Here is a 23,126-nt window from a genome sequence, read left to right as displayed (position 1 = left end):
TTAAGAGTTAAGGACTAGCGACGTAATTTAACCAAGACCACAGGGACCATCAGTGTAATTAACTCTATTCCTATTTTCTCATGGGTCGAAATTGTTGATTCGTCCGCATAACATTATTTTCTGTTTTTTCATGAACATGGTCAATCTCGGCCGATGTCTGCTGATGAACATGGTCTGTTGAGTCCTTCAACACAGCAAGTATGATTATTTTGCAAAAATCAATCAAGCCTTGCACATATAAGGTTAGCTACCAATCACAACTATATTTATTGAATGTGATGATCAGTAAACTCCAGTTTTTTATCCACCTAAATGGCTGAATGAACCTAAATCTAACCAAAATTTCACTTCTGTAGGCGATTAATGGAATTGCAAGTCATGTTTGAACTAAATCTAACCAAAATTTCACTTCTGTAAGGTTTTTTTTCACCAAAAACTGTTATGATATATGGGTTGCTTCTGTGTATGTAAATGAACAGTGGATATTAAACTCTTGTCAATATTAGCAGCACAATCTTTATCTTCTGTTTATGTCAGATTTTGAATGCAACCACGTTGCTCGAATTAACAAAATGACAAGTTAGATATCATTAAGAGCCTCGGATTATTGTTAACAAAACGAAATTCAAATTAAAGACACCATGAGATATGCAAATTGCAACAATCAACATATACATCACAAATCTGAAATCAACAAGTACCAAGAAATGGAAAGCAGAATTTGTTTAAACCTTAACACAACACTTCTTTCATAAGTTCTTGAATTTCGTGGTATCATTTACTACCACCAGCACCACCAAACAGGTAATCCAAGGACGACCCACCGCCTGGTGCAGCATGAACCTTGGTTGAAGGCCGATCCTGAACACAATCATCAACAACATAGTATAAAGTCAAACCAACAATAAAGTCAAACTCAAACCAGAAACGAAAACTGAACAAATCATACCGTGAGAAAGTTGCCAGTGTTCTGACCCTCAGCTCGGAAATAGTTGTTGGCTTGGCTGCCTTGGACCCCAGCCGGTATCTTAGGTATACTATCCGGCTGGGGTACAACAGCAGTCGGCTTGGGAGGCGGCTCATTGACAGCTGGCACGTGTACATGCTTCACCGGAGCTGGAGCTGGCGGTGCAGCCGCAGCCTCTGTTTTGCCGCTAGTGGGGTTCGGCTCACCGCTACCGAAAAGGTAGTTAAGTGAACTTTGTCCACCACCACTGCTGACTCCACGGCCCATGATCTCTACTTTCAAATTCAGCAAGAAGCTGCTACACAACTGGTTCACAATTTTGATACAATATTATTAACGCTTTTAATTAATAACAAAATAATAAATAATAATACAATTATTACCCCTACATACTAACATACATGGGCAAAATCGGAGTTTCCGTTTTATCCGAATGTCGTTTTGAGTTTGCGTTCACACTACACCCGGCCCCTCAAATTCGGCTTCATATACAAAACGACCCCCTAATACATGGGCAAAATCGGAGTTTCCGTTTTATCCGAATGTCGTTTTGAGTTTGCGTTCACACTACACCCGGCCCCTCAAATTCGGCTTCATATACAAAACGACCCCCTAACTTTCTATTTTTTAGGGGTAAAAAGCGTAAATATATAATTTTAAAAAAAACAAAAGAAAATGATTCCACCGTATTTTTAACGGGCCCTATCTTCTCGCTCGGTCCGAGTTAAATTTTTTCGAGACCACCGTTCAACTCGAAAAAAATCAGACGGACACAACGGGACTAACTATGCGCGAAACGGACATCGTTAAAAAAACACTAAATAACGGGCCCTATATTCTCGCTCGGTGCGAGCTAAATTTTTCCGAGACCACCGTTCAACTCGATATTATTTTACGAACACAACGCGACTAACTATACGCGAAACGGACATCGTCAAAAAAACACTAAATATTTCGAGCTATATTTCACACATATACGTACACGTCCAACAAACAACCCAGCCTACTAGATATATTAGGTACCAAACAACGTATATACAAATATGACCGCGCGTTGAACACAATCGCAGTAACGCGCGGTCGAATTTTTTCTAGTTATAACGATTTAAGTACATAAGCTAAATTTGATAGACCTATAAGCAGTTATAAATGTCCTTACAGGCATTTAAAAGATTTAATAAGCTATAAGTTCAAAAGATAAACAAAGTGATCAAACCCTAGCTTCAATTATTAAGGAGTACTATGATTAGCCTTTGAATAACGATTTAAATCAACTAATAATGGTAGTTAAAGTACAACATTTGCCCTAACAAACACCAAATTCCAGATCCGTCATGTATTTGAAACAATTGAAAGACAAATGAGTAGATACAGTTGTATAAATACCAAATTATGCACAAATAATGAAATGTGTAATTGAAGAAACTTAAATTGAGGAGGAACAGTAGAATGTAGAAAGATATAGAGATATGAAACTGACCGAAATTTGAATCTTGGATGAGATCTAGATCGAAACAAAAGAGATATATAAACAGTAAAACGACTACAGTTGTTGTTTGTGGTGTATATATTGTCACCCCCAATTATATCGAATTTCAATTTCAATTCAATTTTGAACCCAAACCCGGAGATGTTACATTATTCGGGGTTTTTGGCTTTTTTAGTTAACGGCTAATAAATTTTACTGTATTAGTTATTAGTTATTTTGTTTTTTTTCCCTTTCCAATGTTATACTAGAGGTATTGATCGATTTGATTTTTGATTTTGATTTTTTTGATTTATATTATTCGTTTTATTCTGTTTTAGAAACTTTGGAGACAAAAATTGAAATAAAAAATAAAATCAAAAACCAAAATTGAAACTGAATCAAAAATTGAATTTGATTTTGGTTTGGTTTCGTTCAAAATCAAAAAACTCAAAAAATTATAATCTAACCAATATAATCTAACAAATCGATTTAAATTCAACTTTTAATTTTTAAAATCAGTATATTGTCTTTCTGTATTAATAATTTAGTATAGTATTAGTTGAATTAGTTTTATATTCGTTTTTTTATTAAACCGAGTTCGAGAAAGTAAAAACGAAAACCGAATTCAACTTTGAAAACCGGACCGAAATCAAGTTCAAATTCGATTTCTTTTTTTTTTCGATTTTCATCTAGTTCAATTACGGGTTAATCACTTTAAAATCAAATATTGTACACCTAACTCTTAAGTGAACTCTCCACCTTTGAAACAAGGTTATCATGCCATTAGCCTAATTTTTGGCATATTGTTATAAAATATCTAGATTGTGTTATAAGATATCTAGATTGGATGTTAATTTTATTATTATTATATTTCTTGCATAGTAATATTTTATACTATAAATAGACATGTATGGTAACCATTTAAGGTGCACCATTTCTCTTGAAATATCAATATCAATATTTCTTCTCTCCTTCTTCTCTCTTTTTCTCTCTTTGTTCTTATAACCATTAAAGGTAGTTATATTAATAGTAAATCTTAAAAGTTAAAATAAGAAAAAGTAGTTTGTACTTTTATTAAAAGTAAATCTTAAAGGTTAAAATACAAAAAGTAGTTTGTACTTTTATTAAAAGTAAATCTTAAAAGTTAAAATAAAAAAAGTAGTTTGTATTTTTATTAAAAGTAAATCTTAAAAGTTAAAAAAAAAAAGAGATACAAAACACACATACACAAAATGCTATTTTTCTTTCTCATTTTCAAGTAACCAAAATACTTGAAATCTATAATTGGGTTCGGTTTTGGTGGAAATAAGGAAGAAGAAAAGATCCGTTAAGTAGAAGGTATAGATCGAAGCAAGGTTGGAACTTTGAGTGTCTACCGTTTAGAGGAACTCTTCTTTGAGTTTTCAAATTCGATTTTCAAAAGGCTACAAAGGTTGTATTCTAATCTTCTCTCGTTCGATTTCGTTAATTTGTTTTGTTTACTAAAGTTTTGTACAATGATCCGTGAAAGAGTATGATTTTATAAAGTTTTAAAAAATGCTTCCGCTCGCTTTGAATTAGTATCATACTCCAATAGGTATTTGGTTCACTATCTAAACAAATTTGATTTACATAATCCATTTTCTTAAAAGAATTCACACTATTTATTTTATGATGAGAGATTATATGTGTTAATTAAGATGAAAGAGAAGTATAAAGAAAAGAAACACTGCATATATACTTATAAACAAACCAAATAAAAAGGGTACACAAACAAAGCATAGTAATGTAAAACTATTTTCTAATGCCTAATTGTCTAATAATAAAAGGGACACTAACTTGTCTAATAAAAGGGACTCTGATTTGGCGGTACAGAGCCAAACCTTCTAACCTTGAAGATAATGTTCAAATCTTAGAAATGAGACGAAGATTGTTTCAAAGAATGAGAAAGATTGTTCGGTGTAATTGTCTTTCAAAAATAGAAAAAATAAGTAAGGTTTTGAGCAAATATTTTATTGGTTTCGCTTTTAATGTCTCTTCACTAAATATGTCATTGAGTATCACAGTATCATACAAACTGATACCTCCTCCCAAAAAAGGAGATTATAATAAAATAAGATAAAATAAAAAATATTCCTACTTTGATATTCTGTGGTGACCTGGAAATAGTAATGGGTTTAGAGATAATAAGTTGGTTAACTATGTGAATGAACAAACTCAACTTAATTCTATACTAACTGATAATGTGCTTACTGAAAGGAAGGCCTGGCAAAATAAAAAAATTAGTAATTGAAAGGTATTTAGACTACATAGCATCGTGTAAATTTTTATGTTGAATGGTTGTCGGTGACAATCACTAGAGAAAAAAGGAAGACCAATTATTTAGGACTTGTAGACAAAAAAGATTTGAACAATTAGAAAATCATCATGATTGATTCGAGTAGAAATGAAATATTTGGATAATGTTACATAGTTAGAGTTGAACTTCGTTTAGATTTTATATTTATTTTACTATTTATCTATCATAACTAGTAAAAATAAAAAAAGACTCATACTGTTAAACTTTGAAACAAAAATTACTAACTATAACCACAAAAATTAACACAGAATAATAATATCTATCATAACTAGTAAAAATAAGACAAGACTCATACTGTTTCTTTGCCTAACTTTCAATTAAACAAAAAGATCTCTATGATGCATAAACTTCGAATCCTTGCCTCATCACCTGTTTCCATTCCCCAATACTAAAGCAAAACTTCAAATGAGATTTGACCAAGGAGAGTCAAAGTCAAATATTTGAGCGTTTTAACTTTCGGGCTTAAATACAGTGGTGATAGTTGTGGTTAATTTTTCATCGGTGTCCTTGAAAATACCTGAAGTGTAGATCCATTTTTCAAATCGTTATATGATGTGTATTCTGTTAATGATAATTTACAACCTGCAGTGTTACACCCATGGAGTCTTACCACATCTGTATACACGATTTAGGTTATGTCCTTTTTGACCGCAAATCAGTTTTTTTTTATAAAGGATGATGGCTTAAAATAGCACGATACTACTGATTTACATAATATGAATCATAGTATATGATACTGAAATCAAAATGTATATAGTTATGAACTTATGATGATTGGTTAGAAAATGAATGTATCTTACAGTTAGATTTTTGTAGCATGTTACTATAAGCAGTAATCGCAGTAACAATAAAGCTTACTTTAGTATATTTTCAATAAAAATAAAAATGGAACATTGCAGCACCACAAGTTCTATTCATATAAGGTATTTTACCTTCTTTACTGCTTATACCATGTGGAAGTCATAAATATTTTCACTTACTACTTGATTTTGGCCAAGAGCCAAATATTTTCTACCGTAGAACATTGGTTGTGCAGTGTATGTTTCAATTGTATCACCACAACACAATAAAATGTTTTTTCAAAGAAAGATGGTAATATATTTTGAATATAAAACATCTTCAATCATAAGATATACTGAACCCATGATGGGTGATATTTTTACAGCACGTTTTGCTGATTGTCATTTTAATAAAACATTGTTCCCTAGATTAGGGGGGTGAAGTAAAAAAAAATATAATAAAATGATGCTTCATGATGTGAACATCAATTAAGGTATATTGAACTCGCACAAAAGAATGTGAAACGAAAGTTCAAAAAATAATGCATATGCATGAACTTGCAAATTAATTACTTTATGCATTTACAGATATAAAAAAAAGGTGACTAAATCATATATACCAGCGATAAATGCTTCAGCTCGAACTGAAATTCCAAAAGCTGGCAATAATGTCACTGTTGAGTCTTTGCCACGCATCAAACGTGGAAGATCAATTGGTTCCGAAGATAAAAATCCTCGAAAAAGAAAATCAGCTGATAATGAGGTAAAAGAAAGTGTTCAAGAAGAACCACAAATCAATATTCCTTCTGCAGAGGATATTGATAAATGTAAATACTAAAATTGCGATAAATTATGCAATATTATGGAACCGAAATGAAATTAAAATTTCTATGAGATATTTTCATATAATGTTGCATATGACATCGTGAATGATGATGATGATCCAGAACCAAAATCTGTCATGGAATGTCAAAATAGACATGATTGGGATCATTGGAAAGGAGCAATACGAGCTGAATTTGAATCACTCAATAAAAGAAAAGTTTTCGGATCTATCATTCTCACACCTAAAGATGTGAAACCTGTGGGATATAGATGGGTTTTTGTGCGAAAAAGAAATGAGAAAAATGAAGTTACAAGGTATAAAGCTAGACTTGTAGCTCAAGGTTTTTCTCAAAGACCGGGAATTGATTATGAGGAAACTTATTCTCCTGTAATGGATACAATTACTTATTAGATACTTAATCAACCTGGTAGTTATTTAAATGCATCTCATGAATGTTGTTACTACTTATCTGTATGGATCACTTAATAGTGATATATATGAATATACCTAAAGGGTTAAGGTATCATAAGCATCTAATGTAAAACCCAAGGGAATATATTCCATTAAATCACAAAGATTTTTAAATGGGTTTATACAAACGGGACGTATGTGGTATAACCGATTAGATGACTACTTGATAAAAAAAAGGGTATAAATATAAACTTATTTTGCACGTATGTTTTATAAAAACAATGTTCGGATATGAGATCGTAGTTGTTTATGTCAATGTTCTTAACATCATATGAACAAATAAAGAGATCTATGAAATCATTCAACTTCTAAAGAATTATTTTGAAATGAAAGATCTTGAAAAAACCAAGTATTACCTTGGATTGCAAATTGAGCATATGCCTAATGATTTACTTGTACATCAAACAACTTATACCGAAAAGATTTTAAAACATTTTTTTTTTAAAGACAAACTCATTGTTGTTAGATCACTCAATATTGACACTGATCTATTTCATCCCTGCGAAGATCATGAAAATTTTAACAGATCGGAAGTTCTATATTTTAGTGCAATTGAGGTTCTTATGTATCTTATAGATTATACAAGATCTGACATTTCTTTTACAGTTAATTTGTTGACAAGGTTCAGCTCAGCCCCTACCAAAAGACATTGGAATGGGATCAAACAAATAGTTTGATACCTTCGGGGAACTACTGATTTATAATTATTTTATTCTAACAACTCGAAACAAGATTTGTTTGGTTATACAGATGCAGATTATTTATCCGATCTACATAAAGCTAAATCTCAAACTGGATATGTATTCCTAAATGGAGGCACCGCAATATCATGACGTTCTCAAAACAAACACTTGTTGCAACATCATCAAATCATGCCGAAGTGATTGCATTACATGAAGCTACTTGGGAATGATTTTAGTTAAGATCAATGATACAAATCATTATTGATTCTTGTGGACTATAACGCTATAAAAGCGTAACAACTATCTATGAAGATAATACAGCTTACATAATACAAATGAAAGAAGAGTATCAAAAATGAAAGAACAAAACATAAATGCTGACGAGGCGCTAAAGCTATAAACGGTCTTAACGGTCATAAGTTTGATGGAAAAGAATGGTATATTGGTAAGGCTCAGAAAAAGACTGAAAGGGAATAGGAACTGAAACAACGGTTTGAACAAACCATGAAGGAGACTGTAGACAAATCACGAGGGCTAAACTTGTACATAAAAGATTTAGATGATACAGTTTCAAATGAAAACCTCAGATTCTTCTCATATACTCAAGATCTCGTAAAAGACAACCAGATTAAAATGAGATACGTTCAATCAACAACTCTGCTGATCTTTATACCAAAGCACTGCCAACTGCTATTTTCAGAACACACGTTCATAATATTGGCATGAGGCATGTTCAGAAGATGTAACAACTCAGGCGTTGCCTACTTGAGGGGGAGTCAACTCTATGCTGCACTCTTTTTCCCTTAGCTAAAGTTTTATCCCAATGGGTTTTCTTTAGCAAGGTTTTTAACGAGGCAGTACTAGTTATTCTCTAATAAAATTGTCATCCAAGGGGGAGTGTTATAAAATATCTAGATTGTGTTATAAAATATCTAGATTGGATGTTAATTTTATTATTATTATATTTCTTGCATAGTAATATTTTATACTATAAATAGACATGTATGGTAACCATTTAAGGTGCACCATTTCTCTTGAAATATCAATATCAATATTTCTTCTCTCCTTCTTCTCTCTTTTTCTCTCTTTGTTCTTATAACCATTAAAGGTAGTTATAAGCCTACTGAATTATAACACATATCAGTTAATTGACTTTCTAAAATTCATAATTTACAATCAGGGGCGGAACTACATGGGGCAGAGGGGCTCTCACCTCCAGTGAATTTTTTTTCAGTGTAAAAATTTTGGGTTTTCGACTTTGATCTCGGTGGATCTTTTTTTTTTGCCCCGACACCTACATATTTTGCCCAAAACCTTTAAATTTTGCTCAAAATTCTCTAACATTTGTCCCTAAACCTTCAACTTTTGCCCAAAACCTTCAACTTTTACCCAAAACCTTCATAATTTGCCTAAAACCCTCGATTTTTTGCCCCAAAACCTCCATATTTTGTCCAAAAAAAATTGCTACCGTTTTAATTTTTTTTTCTCCGGTGAAAAAAATCTTAGTTCCGTCACTGTTTACAATTGATTCGATATCCATGATTAAAATGCTTAATATACTTAATGGAAAAAATAGACGAGAACAATGAAATGCACTTATTTAACTAGAATTACTTAGCATTTCGCAAGATAAAAGACGCATATTGACCGTAAGAGCTCGCGGTGTCAAACAATCAATTTCGCCGTCCCCTCCAAATCGATGCCGGGATCAACGGTCAGTCGACACCGGCTCGCCGTCGCCTCCACCGTCAATCTTCAACTTCTCAATATTGACGGTGGTTTTAGGGTATTTTTGTGGGGTCCAAATTCAAAATTGTAACCGTTGAAGCTGTGTTTTCATACTTTTTTTTTTTTTTTTCATAATCTGAATTTTGAAAGAAAATATTGAAAGAAGAAATTGAAGTTTTAAAAATGAGTTTTGGAAGTGTAGAAGGAAGAAGATGAAGATAAGAAATAGGAGATTGGTTTTTTATGATGCTCCCACAAATTTGTTTCTAATACGGAGTAGAACAACATTTCATATTAATATTTTATTGTATAAATTGTGTAAATATTTATTAACGAATTTTTTTTTAAAATAGAAAAGTATTAAAAAATAAAAAAACAGTTATTAATTTAAATACAATATTAAAGTGCCGTTTCATTTGGTCCCCTGGGTACCTTCTCCGCACTTAGCTGTAAGCATTTCAAGTAGATAAAATCATAAAAGAAGAAATGGGAAGGAGTACAACCATTATGCGATGCGCTATTATTTGAATGCGAAGGTCAATCATTCCCGGTGAAGGTATGGGGAGGAGTACGTTAGTCAAATAGAGGGCTCTCACGGGGGCGTAGTCCACGGCTTTAACCTTAAGCTTGGGCTGTAGTTCTTGTATTGGGCGAACCAAAGCGTTAAATAGCGCCGTTTAGTGGCGTGCAGGGGGTAGTCGTCTTGTTGTGCTGGTAGGTGCGACTATGTGAGTTGACAAGAATACACTGCGGTATGTGTGAGTAAAGATTAATCAATTAAAAAAATGGACACTGAAATGGACACTGTGGACACCTCCACCTTACACACTGTCAGTCAATTTCAGCTTCCAAAATGGACACTGAAAAATGGACACTGAAATGGACATGGACACCTTGTGCTCTAAGCATTAACCAATCAATATCATGTTTTTACTCGCTACCTCGCTTCACCCAAACTCCATAAAGCCTTATGTTGTAGTGGTTTGCACCTTTACACACATCCCCTCAAACCTAAGTCTATCTCTTATACTTCCCCTCAAATGATAGTTGAGTCCACTCATCGTTAACGAACTCGAGGGGTGCCTCACGTCACTGCGTGCGCTCAGGAATGCATCACTACGCCGTCCACCACATGTGGACTATAGCCTGGCTCCGATACCCATTGTTGAATTGATAGTTCCAACAACATGTCCTACATTTAAACTCAAGAAGTCCTTTAGTAATCTAAAACTAATTGACCGTAGAGAAAGATGCATACATTTTTTCTTTTCATGTTCAATGTGGGACTTTGATTTACAACCTTATACTAACTTTATTTTGCTTCTCTTATAATACATATCTAGTAACTAGTAATATCTAGTATTTGCTCTTTTGGGACACAATTCATAATAATACCTCATGTAACTAAATATATTCCCTAAGAGCATGCGGTGTTCAATCTTTTTTTTTTTTTTTACTGTCGGTTGAATCCGACATTGGATGCGATCAGTCAACACCACTACAACATAATGCACCTCTTGCGTGGACAAATGTCCTCGCAATAGATCTAATAGTCCATGCTATAGGCTTGTTGCGTGGACATGTCCACGCAAAAGGGTTCCCGCTACACATGCGACACAAGATGTCTATTGCGTGAACAATGTCCACGCTACAAGTTATTTATAAAGAAAAAGGAAAAGAAAAGGAAATTACCCAATTGTGTGGACATGTTCATGCAACTACTATTCTCGCAATACACTTTTAGCTTGAACATGTCCACACTATAAGTGTCATCACAATACACTTTTAGATTGAACACGTCCACGCAAGAAGTGTTCTCACAATTAACCTTTTGCGTGGACATGTCCACACAAAAAGATGAATGCAAATGCTACAAAAATCTGCTTTATTTACAGCATTCGGACTGGTTTTCCGGGTCTTGTTGTATGCTATTTTTCCAATTTACACTATACAATATCAACAATATAACCAACAAAAAAACAATGTAAACGATAATAAAATCAATATCAAACAAACCAATCCAAGCGAGCAACAAAGTTACAGGTACTAATTCGAAACATGTACAAACATTCTAATTTAAAGTAGTTTAAAACAAATGTCAAACAACCTCGAGATACTAACACCACTCCATAAACATCAACGTCGTCCCCATTTCCGTCATCCTCTCTTTCCATAAGCTCGGCTACAATCTTTGGTTTTAATTCATCTTCATCAACATCAATCTTCATTACCCGACGTTAAGGAGGCTCACCATTGATATTTGACTCAGTTTTGGGCCTTTTCTCTGTTTCTTGGTTTGCGCTTGTTATTCAACTTGATCTCCACCCATCTCTTCATCTTTGGGTTTAAACCTCAGGTAACCCATTTCCGCGATCTTGTATTCATTCAAAATCGACAGTTCGGAGGATATGCTCATTGTCATTGGCTTGACATTGGAGTCGCCTTCGTTAAAAAATTGAATAACGGCCTATCGCGTGCAGAGGCGAAGACAGGGGGATGCATGTGGAAGTTTTGCATCCCCCAACTCTTCAAATAAGCGAATTATAGTGTGTTAAAAATTGTATATCAGTTGCCAATATTCCCAAATAATAACACAAACATCCTTTAAATATTTGATAGTAACGATGTATATATGAAAATTTTATGTTGATATTTAATTTTTTTGAAATGCATCCCCTATACGTGAATCCTGACTTCGCCTCTGATCACGTGGACATGTCCACGCAGAACGTATCCCGAGAATTTTTTTTATTTTGGAGGCAAATTGATTTTTTTTTAAAGTTGAAAAACTAATAATGGTAGTTTAATAATTTATATATATATATATATATATATATATATATATATATATATATATATATATAAAACTTATTTTATTAAAAGCTAAAATAAAAAAAAAAATACTGCTAAACACCTATTGCATGGACATGTCCAAGCAATAGGTGTGGTCAAGAAAAATATTTCAACATTTTCTATTTTTTCTATCTTTGACCGTGAAAAGAAACGTAAAAAGAAATTAATATTGACGTATTGCGTGGACATGTTCACGCAATTGAGTTGGTCAATGGAAAAAATCAATGTTGGCCCATTTTTTTTTGTCATTTAGTTGATTTATTGCATGGACATGAATGTTCATGCAAAAAGCGTCCACGCTAATTGTCTCAATTCTTGTAGTGCACCAAGCCGACGTCAGTGGTGGCGTCGCGGTACCGACTATGAGAACTAGCCGTTATTCTTTTTTATTCTTCCTTGTTTTCCTCTTGTTAATCTTAATCTTTTTTTTTTTTTTTTTTTTTTTTTTTTTTTTTTTTTTTTTTTTTTTTCAGGTTGGAATGAAGCTACTAAGCTCACGCTATGAAGAAGAAATGAGTTTTTTAGGTTCCATTATGGACCTATTTAATTTTATCTTTTGACTAAACACTTTTATTTTGGGTTAAATAATATAAAATTTTGAACTAATCTTTTTATTCAAGTTTTTCAATTTAATGTTTTAATTCTAAATTATTTACATAATTAAATAATTAATAATATAAATATATATAAAAAATTACATCAAAATGAACACTGAAATAGACACCTCCACATATGTTACTGAAAGTCAATTACAATTTCCATTTTGGACACACAAATTAACACTGTAAAATGGACACGGACATCTCTAAGCATATATTTGACTAATGATATATCTACTAGTCACCTTCAGTTAATCTTTAATCTCGATTGAAAATACATGATTATAAAGAGTTAGCAATTAATAATTCATAATTTCCTCTTTAACCAAGAGGTTGAGGGTTCAAGTCCCGTTGTCAATATATTTCGTGAATTATTGTAAATATTCGTGTAAAATGTATGAGTTTGCCTTTAAAAAAAATTAATAATTCCCTTATAAGTCGCACTCAAGCCTTGACCATCTAACAAAACAGTTACTACGTATTCCGTACTAAATAATTAAGCGTTTATACTTTTTTTTGTTGCCAAAATTATATACTCCGTAGTATTTATGATATTTATGATTAAATATATTTAAATTAAACCACTCGGTCCTTCACCACAGTGAGTCAGTAACCACATGCAACATTTTGGCCCATGGGCCATGGTCCCTAGCATTCAATATACAAACAAAGGTGTTCAAATCATACATGTAAGGTAGAGCATGCCGTTTTCATATCTTTTAAAAACTACAAATAATGTCACACTTTCAAATTTATAAGAAAAAAAATCGATGGTCTGATATCACTTTCCTTATCTTCAAATTTTTTCTTGAAAATAAATACTACGGAGTACAAATCCTTTCTATCCTATATTTTCCTTTGTTATCATCACCATCATCAACAACCTTTCAAGTCACAAACACCATTTATCGTAAACTCGAACCAAAACCACATGATTGCAGCAAAAACTATCGCGTTAACATGCTCGTCCTACGCTAACCAACCAAATGAAAATCGAACGAAAGAACCCAATTCCCATCCCACACACATTCACATTACAAGAAGAAAAGCGTCATCACTTATCCTTCTTTTTTCTACTCCAATTCCATTCCATACACAACCGGCATTTGCAACCGAATCATCATTTCTAGACATGTTTAGAATTACGGTTCCTGATCAAACGGTAGAAGAAGCCGAGAGCGTAATTAGGGAACATGCAATGAGTTTAAAACTAGTGAAAGAATTGTTGGAATTAGAATTATGGAAAGATGCACAAAAGGAATTGAGAAAAAGTGCTTCTTATTTGAAACAAGACATTTATACCATAATTCAAGGGAAGCCTGGAATGGAAAGACCTCAACTTCGGAATCTTTATTCCAAGCTTTTTAATGATGTCACCGGATTGGATTATGCTGCAAGGGATAAAGATGTGCCACGTGTCTGGAAGTTATATGAGGATATTGTTGTGACACTTGATGATATCTTGTCTAAAGTTTAATTACTTTAAACTTCATTATTTATACTACGGGAGATTTTTTTTAATTAAACTTAATTAATTTTTTTTTCGTTATTGTCATCTGCAATAATTTGTACTAACTTTAGTCGATAATATATCTTCTAACTTATTTGAGCTTATTAGGGTAATAAATGATTATTGGTTTGAAAGAGAATTTGGAGATGAATCATAATGTATTATTAACATAATCTTTTATCTTTATTATGTAATTAAATTCATGTATTTAATAAATTTGTTGACATGCATATAAAAAAATGTTGTAATAACAGTTAATTATTAATTATAAAGTGATGGATTTATACAATATTTCATACAAGCAACACTTTTAAAAGTCCCGTGAAAAAATCATTAAGGGGGCGTTTGGTTTGTGGAATTTCGAGATATCTCGTGATAATTACATTTTAAAGCTCACGAAATCCTATGTTTGATTGAAGGATTTCAAATGCCTAAGGGTTTTGAAATTCCATGAATGAATGAACGATTATAATTAAGTAATTAATATATATAATTAGTATAACTATAAAAAAATATACGAATTCATAGCACCCAAACAAATTAACTTAGATGACGTTTGGTTCGAGGATTTGAAATATAAGGGATTTGAAATTCCAAGGGATTTGAAATCCTATTATTTACAAAGACAATCAATAATCAATTTACCATTATAACACACTCGATCATATATCAATTAAACTACGAACTATCATAATTAGAGGCTGAGCAACCTCTAGCCTTCCTACTAGCTCGGCCTCCGAGATATATGAATTGTCACGTAAAATTAAATGTCGAGTACGTTATAAACTGTTAAATGATAAAGAATAGAAATGATCTTTAGGGTTCGGTCTATGCTTGAGTACAAAAGAGAGGATTTAACGGTCTTTCGTATTTAACACTTCGGTCCGGTGTACCGTGAATAATTCTGATGTGAGATGAATATCTCGGCAGGGGTGGTTAAATGTCGACCCACCACTATCAGGCTAGCCGGATTGATGGCTAAAAAATGGTGTTAGGGTTGATGTTCATAGAATATTACCTGAAACCGTTAATGGGAGCCTTGAAGCTGTTAAAGTTCTGGTCAAGCGGGTTAACCTCTTGACAACGATGATCTTGTAATATAAGGTTTGTTGTAAAGAATGTTGAGTGTTTTATGATGTGATTGACGTGTGTTAGCTTGTGTAATGAAGGCATCATGTTCTATTTATATTCGAACGTTATTGTCCATTAGTGGCATGTAATAGGACAAAGGGAACATATCCTTGCCATGTCGTAATATTTTGTCTGTAAAGCTGGAAAAAGTGCAAGTGGTCCCCAACGCAATCTACTAGGCTCCTGCAACTGTCATTGTGCATCGTACAGTACCATCCGACAGTTATGCAGTGTTGGGACTGTGTCAACCACATGTAGTGTCCTTTGTTAGTTTGTGTTTTGCCAGTTAACTGCACATTATAGTCCTTGGTTCAGAATTTTGGCAGTACATGTATAGTAATCGTGCTGTCTTGTCTAAGCGTCATATTAGACCCGCGTCAGGTTCTTTCGGGCGTTGTACCAATATCTGTTATCCCTTGTCCGTGCTTAATGAATTATTAGCGCCAACTTTATAGCGCGTCTGCTTATAACGCGCTACAATGGTATTAGCATGGTATAGCGCATTCACGTTATTGTTTCATGTTAATAATTCGTTAATTTTGTAATGTTAATAATGTGCTGGTCGCGTGTGTATGAAACATGCGAGTATGCACATCTTTATTAAACATTTTGGCTCAAAAGAACTATTAATGGATCCATTAAAACATAAAATTTTCTTTTATTGTCACCTAAGAATGTATTACTCCAACCACGTAGGCTTGATTGAGTGGTCACTGAGTTGTCCGATGAAGCACACAACTCGGGTTCAAATCTTGTCAAAGCCATTTCATTCAAAAAGGAAGTGTGACCAGAGGGTGCGCCTGTAAGCAATTCAACTGGTACCAGGTCTCGTGCTCAGGGGGCTTGATTACCCGAGGTTTACCCTCTATAGGGGAGTCAATATACTTATTTATAAGAGGGTTTCCTCGCTAATGAAAAAATGTATTATCCCATATTTACTTGGTTAATTTTCTTGCACTTTCTATGATTTGAATTGGTCTTATTATTTACAAACTATACACATAAGATTAAACACCTTTGACACTCAACTAATGAGAATCTATGACAACTCAAATTAACCTATTTAGATCCATTACAAAAACTATTTAAATTGGGATTTAATCTTATCTGTATAGTTTGTAAATAATAAGACCAATTCAAATCATAGAAAGTGCAAGAAAATTGACCAAGTAAATATGAGATGATGCATTTTTTTTTATTATCGAGGAAACCCCCTTTTAAACAAGTATATTGACTTTCCATAGATGGTAAACCTCGGGTAATCAAGCCCACTGAGCGCGAGACCTGATTGAGATTTAGTATTCTTATTAGAGTTAATTTCAAACATACTGTATTTTATTTTGTGCTATAAGTGTTGGAGTGCGAAGTTCGAATTAAACAAGGTTTGCTGAATCTGTGAAATTGGTGACCGCGAGTTTAGAATTATGGTCGCAAGAATCACATCTGTGCTGAGAAAATAAAACTCGCGACCACCAGAATTTCATCGCGGTCATGAGAATGGTTCTGACGGGAGAAAGTTCTAGAATTGAGTTTTCTTGCTCGTTAAGTTGTTTCTTTGTTTAGATTTGCCTATAAACACCCTATGTAACCCATACAATGTGTGCACGAAATTAATAGTGAAAAATCTATGGTTTGCGCCCGTGGACTAAACACTTCTCCGTGTTTTGAAGTTGGGATATAACTACGTTAATGTAACAACCCAACCCGTATTAAAACTGGCCCATAAAATTTTTTCCTTTCAATATGCTTTAAATAACACTTTAGGTCCCAATTGTGTTTCCATAAACATCTTTAATTACAATAGAAGGTTTAATAACCTTAAAACATTTAATACATTAGTTAATTGTCCAAACGGACATACACGACCCGACTAGTTTAGTTTCCAACAAAACCGAGCATGGTGATTTGGGACTACGCTACCCAAATCCTAATCGAATACAAAAGCAAGATCTTCTAAGCAACCTAGCCAAGATCTCTAATCCCCAAGCTCACCCGAGCCGCCAAGCATGCGAACCTATAAAAATATCAACAACGAGAGGGTAAGCTAACGCTTAGTGAGTGGAAATATACTACATACATATATATGCATAAAATGGACACGCCACAAAATATCAAATACCGCATACCGGAGCATCCAAGCCTAAAGGCAAACTAATACTAAGCATACCGTACGATCACTAAGCAACAAGCTAAAGATACATCAACAAAATATAAGTTCACCAATGACGATATGAACAACGCCAATAAGCTACACCCGAAGGTTTAGCTACACCACAACAATACTTTAATATATATATATATATATATATATATATATATATATATATATATATATATATATATATATATATATACAACAATACGACAAACATCGATGTTCACAACATCCATAGTACTCAAGATCTCATGGCTAGCCCAACGAATGGTATCGTCAACATCGAACTTAAATCCCATTCGCCTATATTAATGTGGTATCGTCAACACCGAACTTTAAACCCACATATGAGGTATCGTCAACAACGAACTTTAAACCCTCATCAACGTCACTACAATAATCGTATGGCATCGTCAACATCGAACTTTAATTCCATACGTATGAGGTATCGTCAACAACGAACTTTAAACCCTCATCAACATCACAAATATACTCTAGGGTATGGTATCGTCAACATCGAACTTCAACCCATACCCCACAAATAAATAACTCATATACATACGTATATAATTATTCCACTCACAAGCCCATGTGATAATGTACACACGAAGTGTGCACCTCGCCAAAGGTGGTCAACCAAAATGCACATCCGTGCCAATTGGACATGTACACAAGTCCATCAATTCCACCTATATGTGAAGTGAGCTCTATAACTGAGAACTACTTCACCCGACCCGCATCCATCCTACACATACATATGCATATAGGATATTAACACTCATCTTGTCGCCTTGAAGAATGCTTCCAAGTAATCTGCAACTCGTCAATGGAAAGTACCACTAGTATCACCGTGTAGCCAAGAACGAGGAGAACAACCTAGTCAACTACGTCAAAGATCAAATCCCGCTTCTTCCTTTCCAAAAATCCCTTTGAAATCAAATGGGTGTTTGAGTTTTGAGAGAAAAATGAAAAGAAAAGGAAAATGAAATTAGGAAAATGAATGAGTGGATGAGGTTAAAGCCTCAAATCTGGCTCAAACGTGAAAAGACCAAAATGCCCTTGAACTTCATTTAAAATTACAAGAATCTGGTGCCAGTTCGTGCAGTATGCCGCGCCGCGGCCTTAAATGTCGCGCCACGACATTTGACTAAGTCTGGGATCATTTTATAACTAACTTCTGATCTGGATTTATTCGAAACGCCGCGCCGCAACTCCCTTTGTCGCGCCGCGACACTCAACGTGTCCTGACTCATTTTCCCGCATACAAGACTTTAACACCCGAACATGTATCGAACCCTTCATACGCCTGTCGTACATACACAATACACCTATAAATCATATACGGGGAAAACGAGGTGTTACAACTCTTTTACGATAACTTCTCTCATACGCTTCGAATAATCAGATTGTTTTATCCATATTATTCAACGGTGATAAAACTCTATTTATCAACACATATACGTCATGAAAACATTTTTATTGTTAGTCGTGACGACCTCACTCAAATTTCGGGACGAAATTTTTTTAACGGGTAGGTACTGTGATGACCCGGAAATTTCTGACCAAATTTAAACTTAATCTTTGTATGATTAACATTTCCGACACGATAAGCAAAGTCTGTAAAACTGAATCTCAAAATTTTTGAACTACTTTCATATATTCAAATACCTTTCGGTTGTTCTTGAAGATTCGGTAACAATTATATGTATATAGATACATATATATACTATAACTTGAAAACGTAACAATGTATTAATTGTTTGATACCGTACATTAAACTTATTGGTTTAAATATTTATTTGAATATATATGATAAGTTGGAATATTAATTGTATGAATAACTTGCGACGTATATTTAAAACGTGTTTATGAATGTTGAAAATATATATTAACTTGGTCATAAAACGATTTGTTATTATATATATATTAACAAATAGCGAGACAATGATTTATAGAAGTAAATGACCAAAACACTCGAAAGTTTAAGATACACTTTGAATGATATAGTTTATTGATAATTTAAGATTATATTTTAACAAAGGTACGAGTCACAAAACGTAAATTGCGAGTTTTCTAAGCGTACGAAAATGCGTTCGAGAAACCGGAACCGAGACATAAGTCGAGTGACAACGTACGAGTCATCGGAACGAAAATTACAAGTCAACTATGCACATGAATTTAATATAATATATAATTAATTATTTTAATTATATATATTATATATTATAATTAAATATGTCGACAAACAAAACAACAAATGATTGTGAGCTGGATCAGAGGGCCATGCGATCGCATGAGAAATAGGCATAAAATCCATGCGATCGCATGGGGGTCAGAAATCAGAATTCTTCTATAAATTGGACAGTTTGTCGACACTCACACACATATATCTCTCCATCTATGCTCTCTATATTTATTATTATTATTATTATTATTATTATTATTATTATTATTATTATTATTATTATTATTATTATTATTATTATTATTATTATTATTATTATTATAATTATTATAAATCTTATTATTATTATTATTAGTGTTATTATTATTATTATACATAAAATACTACGACGAGGTCATGAGCAAGTTATTTTCAAAACAAGCTTTTCGAGCGGGATAAAGCTAAGGAAATTATGGGTTATAGCTATGGAGGTTATGGGTATTACTTGGGGGTTATGATCATGAGTCAAAGGTCAACCTAGCATTTATCATTTCCGTCGCGTCTACGTACTTTCCTACAATATTGAATCACAATATTGATACGTAAGCATTTATATCTTATCTATTATATATTAATAGTGTATCCCTGACTAGTGCTCGAGTATATAGGATTATGCATGCTAGTACGATTAATTTTGTCGTTAAATAGTTTATGATAGATCACAAATTTAATATATAAATTACTGATATAAGGTATATGATATGCATGTTTTTGAAAAGCTGGCGAAAAATCAATAACTTTTCATTTAGAGATCGCGTAATTTCGATGAACGAATTAAAAGATATGGACAACTGAATTATGATTAACATTAATTGAAATTGCTTTTGAATCTGCAATTGATATTTAAACAACTTGTTAATAAGATTGATAATTTGGATTTTCAAATATTACTAATCTAGTAAATGAATTTCTATATAAGGCACGTCTCGATTTGTTGAACAATTGTCAAAATTGACTGTTTTATCATATTTTAAAGCTTTATAAAACTATAGTCTAATTATTCAAGTATTGGGAAACCATGTGAAATGTTAAACTATTTTCGATTACCATGATCATTCAAACTATAGTATAGATTTTAAAAGATCATATTGGGTCAGGTTGACTTTTTGAAATGACTTTTGATAACTTTTGTATGTCAATCTCGAGCATTAGGATTGTGATACACTATGACCTAACCTAGCTTATTAGACATGTATTGACCAACATATGTTCTATAGGTTGAGATCTACGGTCAATTTTGCATTCCGAGTTTCGGTCATTTTTTAGTGAATGACCTTATGTGCTGCTAAGGTGAGTTTCATTTGCTCCCTTTTTAAATGCTTTTGCAATATATATTTTTGGGCTGAGAATACATGCAATTTATTTTAAACAATGGACACAAGTACATACTAAATTCTATACTGAGTTTGAACCGAAAATCCCTTAGCTTTGGTAACTAGTAACTGCCGGTTATAAGAACTGGTGGGCGCGAGTAGTAGTATATGGATCCATAGGGCTTGATATCCCCGTCCGAGCAAGAGTACTAGCCTTTTAACGGACGTATGATATTTGAGAAGTGTACACGTTGGTTTGCGTGTATTATTAAGATGATTATACAAAGGGTACAAATTATATATACGTTAAGTTTAGTTACCAGGGTGCTCAATTTCGTAGAATACTTTGATAAACATTTCTAGATGAAACAACTGAAATCTTGTGATCCACCTTTATATACAGATTATGCGCAACATTAAAACTATGAACTCACCAACCTTTGTGTTGACACTTTTAAGCATGTTTATTCTCAGGTTTCTAGAAGTCTTCCGCTGTTTGTTTATATGTGATACAAGCTATGTGCATGGAGTCATACATGCTTTATTCGAGAAAACTTTGCTTTCACAAAATCATCATCGTGTATCTTATTTTGACTGCATTGTCAACGGATGTATTATGGTAAACTATTATTTATGGTGATTGTTTATATGTAAAAATCATCAAACGTTGAAAACCTTAGAAACTAATATTCTTTTATTGTGTACCTTTTGAAAAGAAAGCAATGTTTACAAAACGTATCATGTAGAGGTCAGTACCTCACTATGAAATCGATGAATGATGTATTCGTCCAAATGGATTTGGAAGGATCATCACAGTTGGTATCAGAGCTTGAGGTCATAGGGAACCAGAATTTGCATTAGTGTGTTTAACTGGTAATTGTTAGGATGCATTAGTGAGTCTGGACTATGACCGTATCTGTTTTTACCGAGTTTTGCTTATCATTTCTTGTCAGAAATTACATGCTTATCATTCTTAAGTCTAGACACGTTTACCTGCAATTATTGCATGAATAGTGTATAGACAAAATTCATATCTTAGCGTATCTGCTAATTCATATCTTAGCGTATCGGTTAATGTAAACTTTTCCTGACATCTTTGATAAGGCTAAAAAGGAACATATATTTCATAGCAAAATCCCCCAAGAAAGACAAGATTTTAGTTGCAATTGTTCCATTTTCGAGTAATATTCGTTTATTTTAAATAAGTGCGAAGACAAAAGGCGAAAACGAAGATTTGAAGACGCAAAGGTCCAAAAAGCTCAAAAGTACAAGATACAATCAAAAAGGTTCAAATTATTGATGAAGAACGTCTAAAAATGACAAGAGTACAAGTTACAAAACGCAAAGTACACGATATAAAATTGTACGAAAGGACGTTCGAAAATCCGGAACCGGGGCATGAACCAACTTTCAGCGCTCGACGCAACGGTGTAAAAATTACGAGTCAACTATGCACAAGAATAAAATATAATATTTAAATAATTCATAATAAGAATAATATTAAATAATAAAAAGTTGTTAATTGAGCATAGTTCAGGGGTCGTAAATGAAAATTCAATTTCATATTTTGCCTATAAAAGGCGATGATTGTCGATGTATTTTAGGCATCCCTTTTTCTATCCTAAAAATCTATTATCAATATCAATATCTAAAAATCTCTATCATAATGTTAATGTAATAAGATATAACAATAATCTTAATTTTAATTTTAAATTATGATAATAATAAGATTTATGATAGAGATCGTTTGAGTGTGTAAGTCGAAATTCTGTCCGTGTAACGCTACGCTATTTTTAATCATTGTAAGTTATGTTCAACCTTTTTATATTAATGTCTCGTAGCTAAGTTATTATTATGCTTATTTAAAACGAAGTAATCATGATGTTGGGCTAATTACTAAAATTGGGTAATTGGGCTTTGTACCATAATTAAGGTTTGGGCAAAAGACCGACACTTGTGGAAATTGGACTATTGACTATTAATAGATGGGGGGTATTGTCTAATTGAGTGACAACTCATTGGAGTCTGTCGAACCTATCTTCAAATTAATTATCCTAATAATTAATAATGATTATGGTTGT

The 23,126-nt window shown here is 33.1% G+C and overlaps 2 protein-coding genes across 2 annotated transcripts; one reads left to right on the top strand and one right to left on the bottom strand.

Moving 5' to 3' along the window:
* Window positions 1–600: 600 nt before the first annotated feature.
* On the bottom strand, window positions 601–2,580 carry LOC139867152 (protein SPIRAL1-like 3). Its single transcript, XM_071855483.1, has 3 exons — window positions 2,448–2,580; window positions 950–1,273; window positions 601–861 (listed from the first exon to the last, which is right to left on the bottom strand). The coding sequence occupies exons 2-3, from the start codon at window positions 1,232–1,234 to the stop codon at window positions 775–777; spliced, it is 372 nt and encodes a 123-aa protein (XP_071711584.1). The 5' UTR covers window positions 1,235–1,273; window positions 2,448–2,580; the 3' UTR covers window positions 601–774.
* Window positions 2,581–13,485: 10,905 nt separating this feature from the next.
* Window positions 13,486–14,363, top strand: LOC139867364 (psbQ-like protein 3, chloroplastic). Its single transcript, XM_071855730.1, has one exon. The coding sequence runs from the start codon at window positions 13,644–13,646 to the stop codon at window positions 14,187–14,189; it is 546 nt and encodes a 181-aa protein (XP_071711831.1). The 5' UTR covers window positions 13,486–13,643; the 3' UTR covers window positions 14,190–14,363.
* The last annotated feature ends 8,763 nt before the right edge of the window (window positions 14,364–23,126 follow it).

Source organism: Rutidosis leptorrhynchoides, chromosome 9, assembly GCF_046630445.1.
Source record: "Rutidosis leptorrhynchoides isolate AG116_Rl617_1_P2 chromosome 9, CSIRO_AGI_Rlap_v1, whole genome shotgun sequence".
Classification (NCBI taxonomy): Eukaryota; Viridiplantae; Streptophyta; class Magnoliopsida; order Asterales; family Asteraceae; genus Rutidosis; species Rutidosis leptorrhynchoides.
This window is presented reverse-complemented; position numbering and strand designations above follow the sequence as displayed.

Coding starts and splice junctions, on each gene's coding strand:
- LOC139867364 (XM_071855730.1), top strand. CDS start 13,644: ATGATTGCAGCAAAAACTATCGCGTTAACATGCTCGTCCTACGCTAAC.
- LOC139867152 (XM_071855483.1), bottom strand. CDS start 1,234: ATGGGCCGTGGAGTCAGCAGTGGTGGTGGACAAAGTTCACTTAACTAC. Junction 862..949: donor ACACTGGCAACTTTCTCACG/GTATGATTTGTT, acceptor GATTGTGTTCAG/GATCGGCCTTCAACCAAGGT.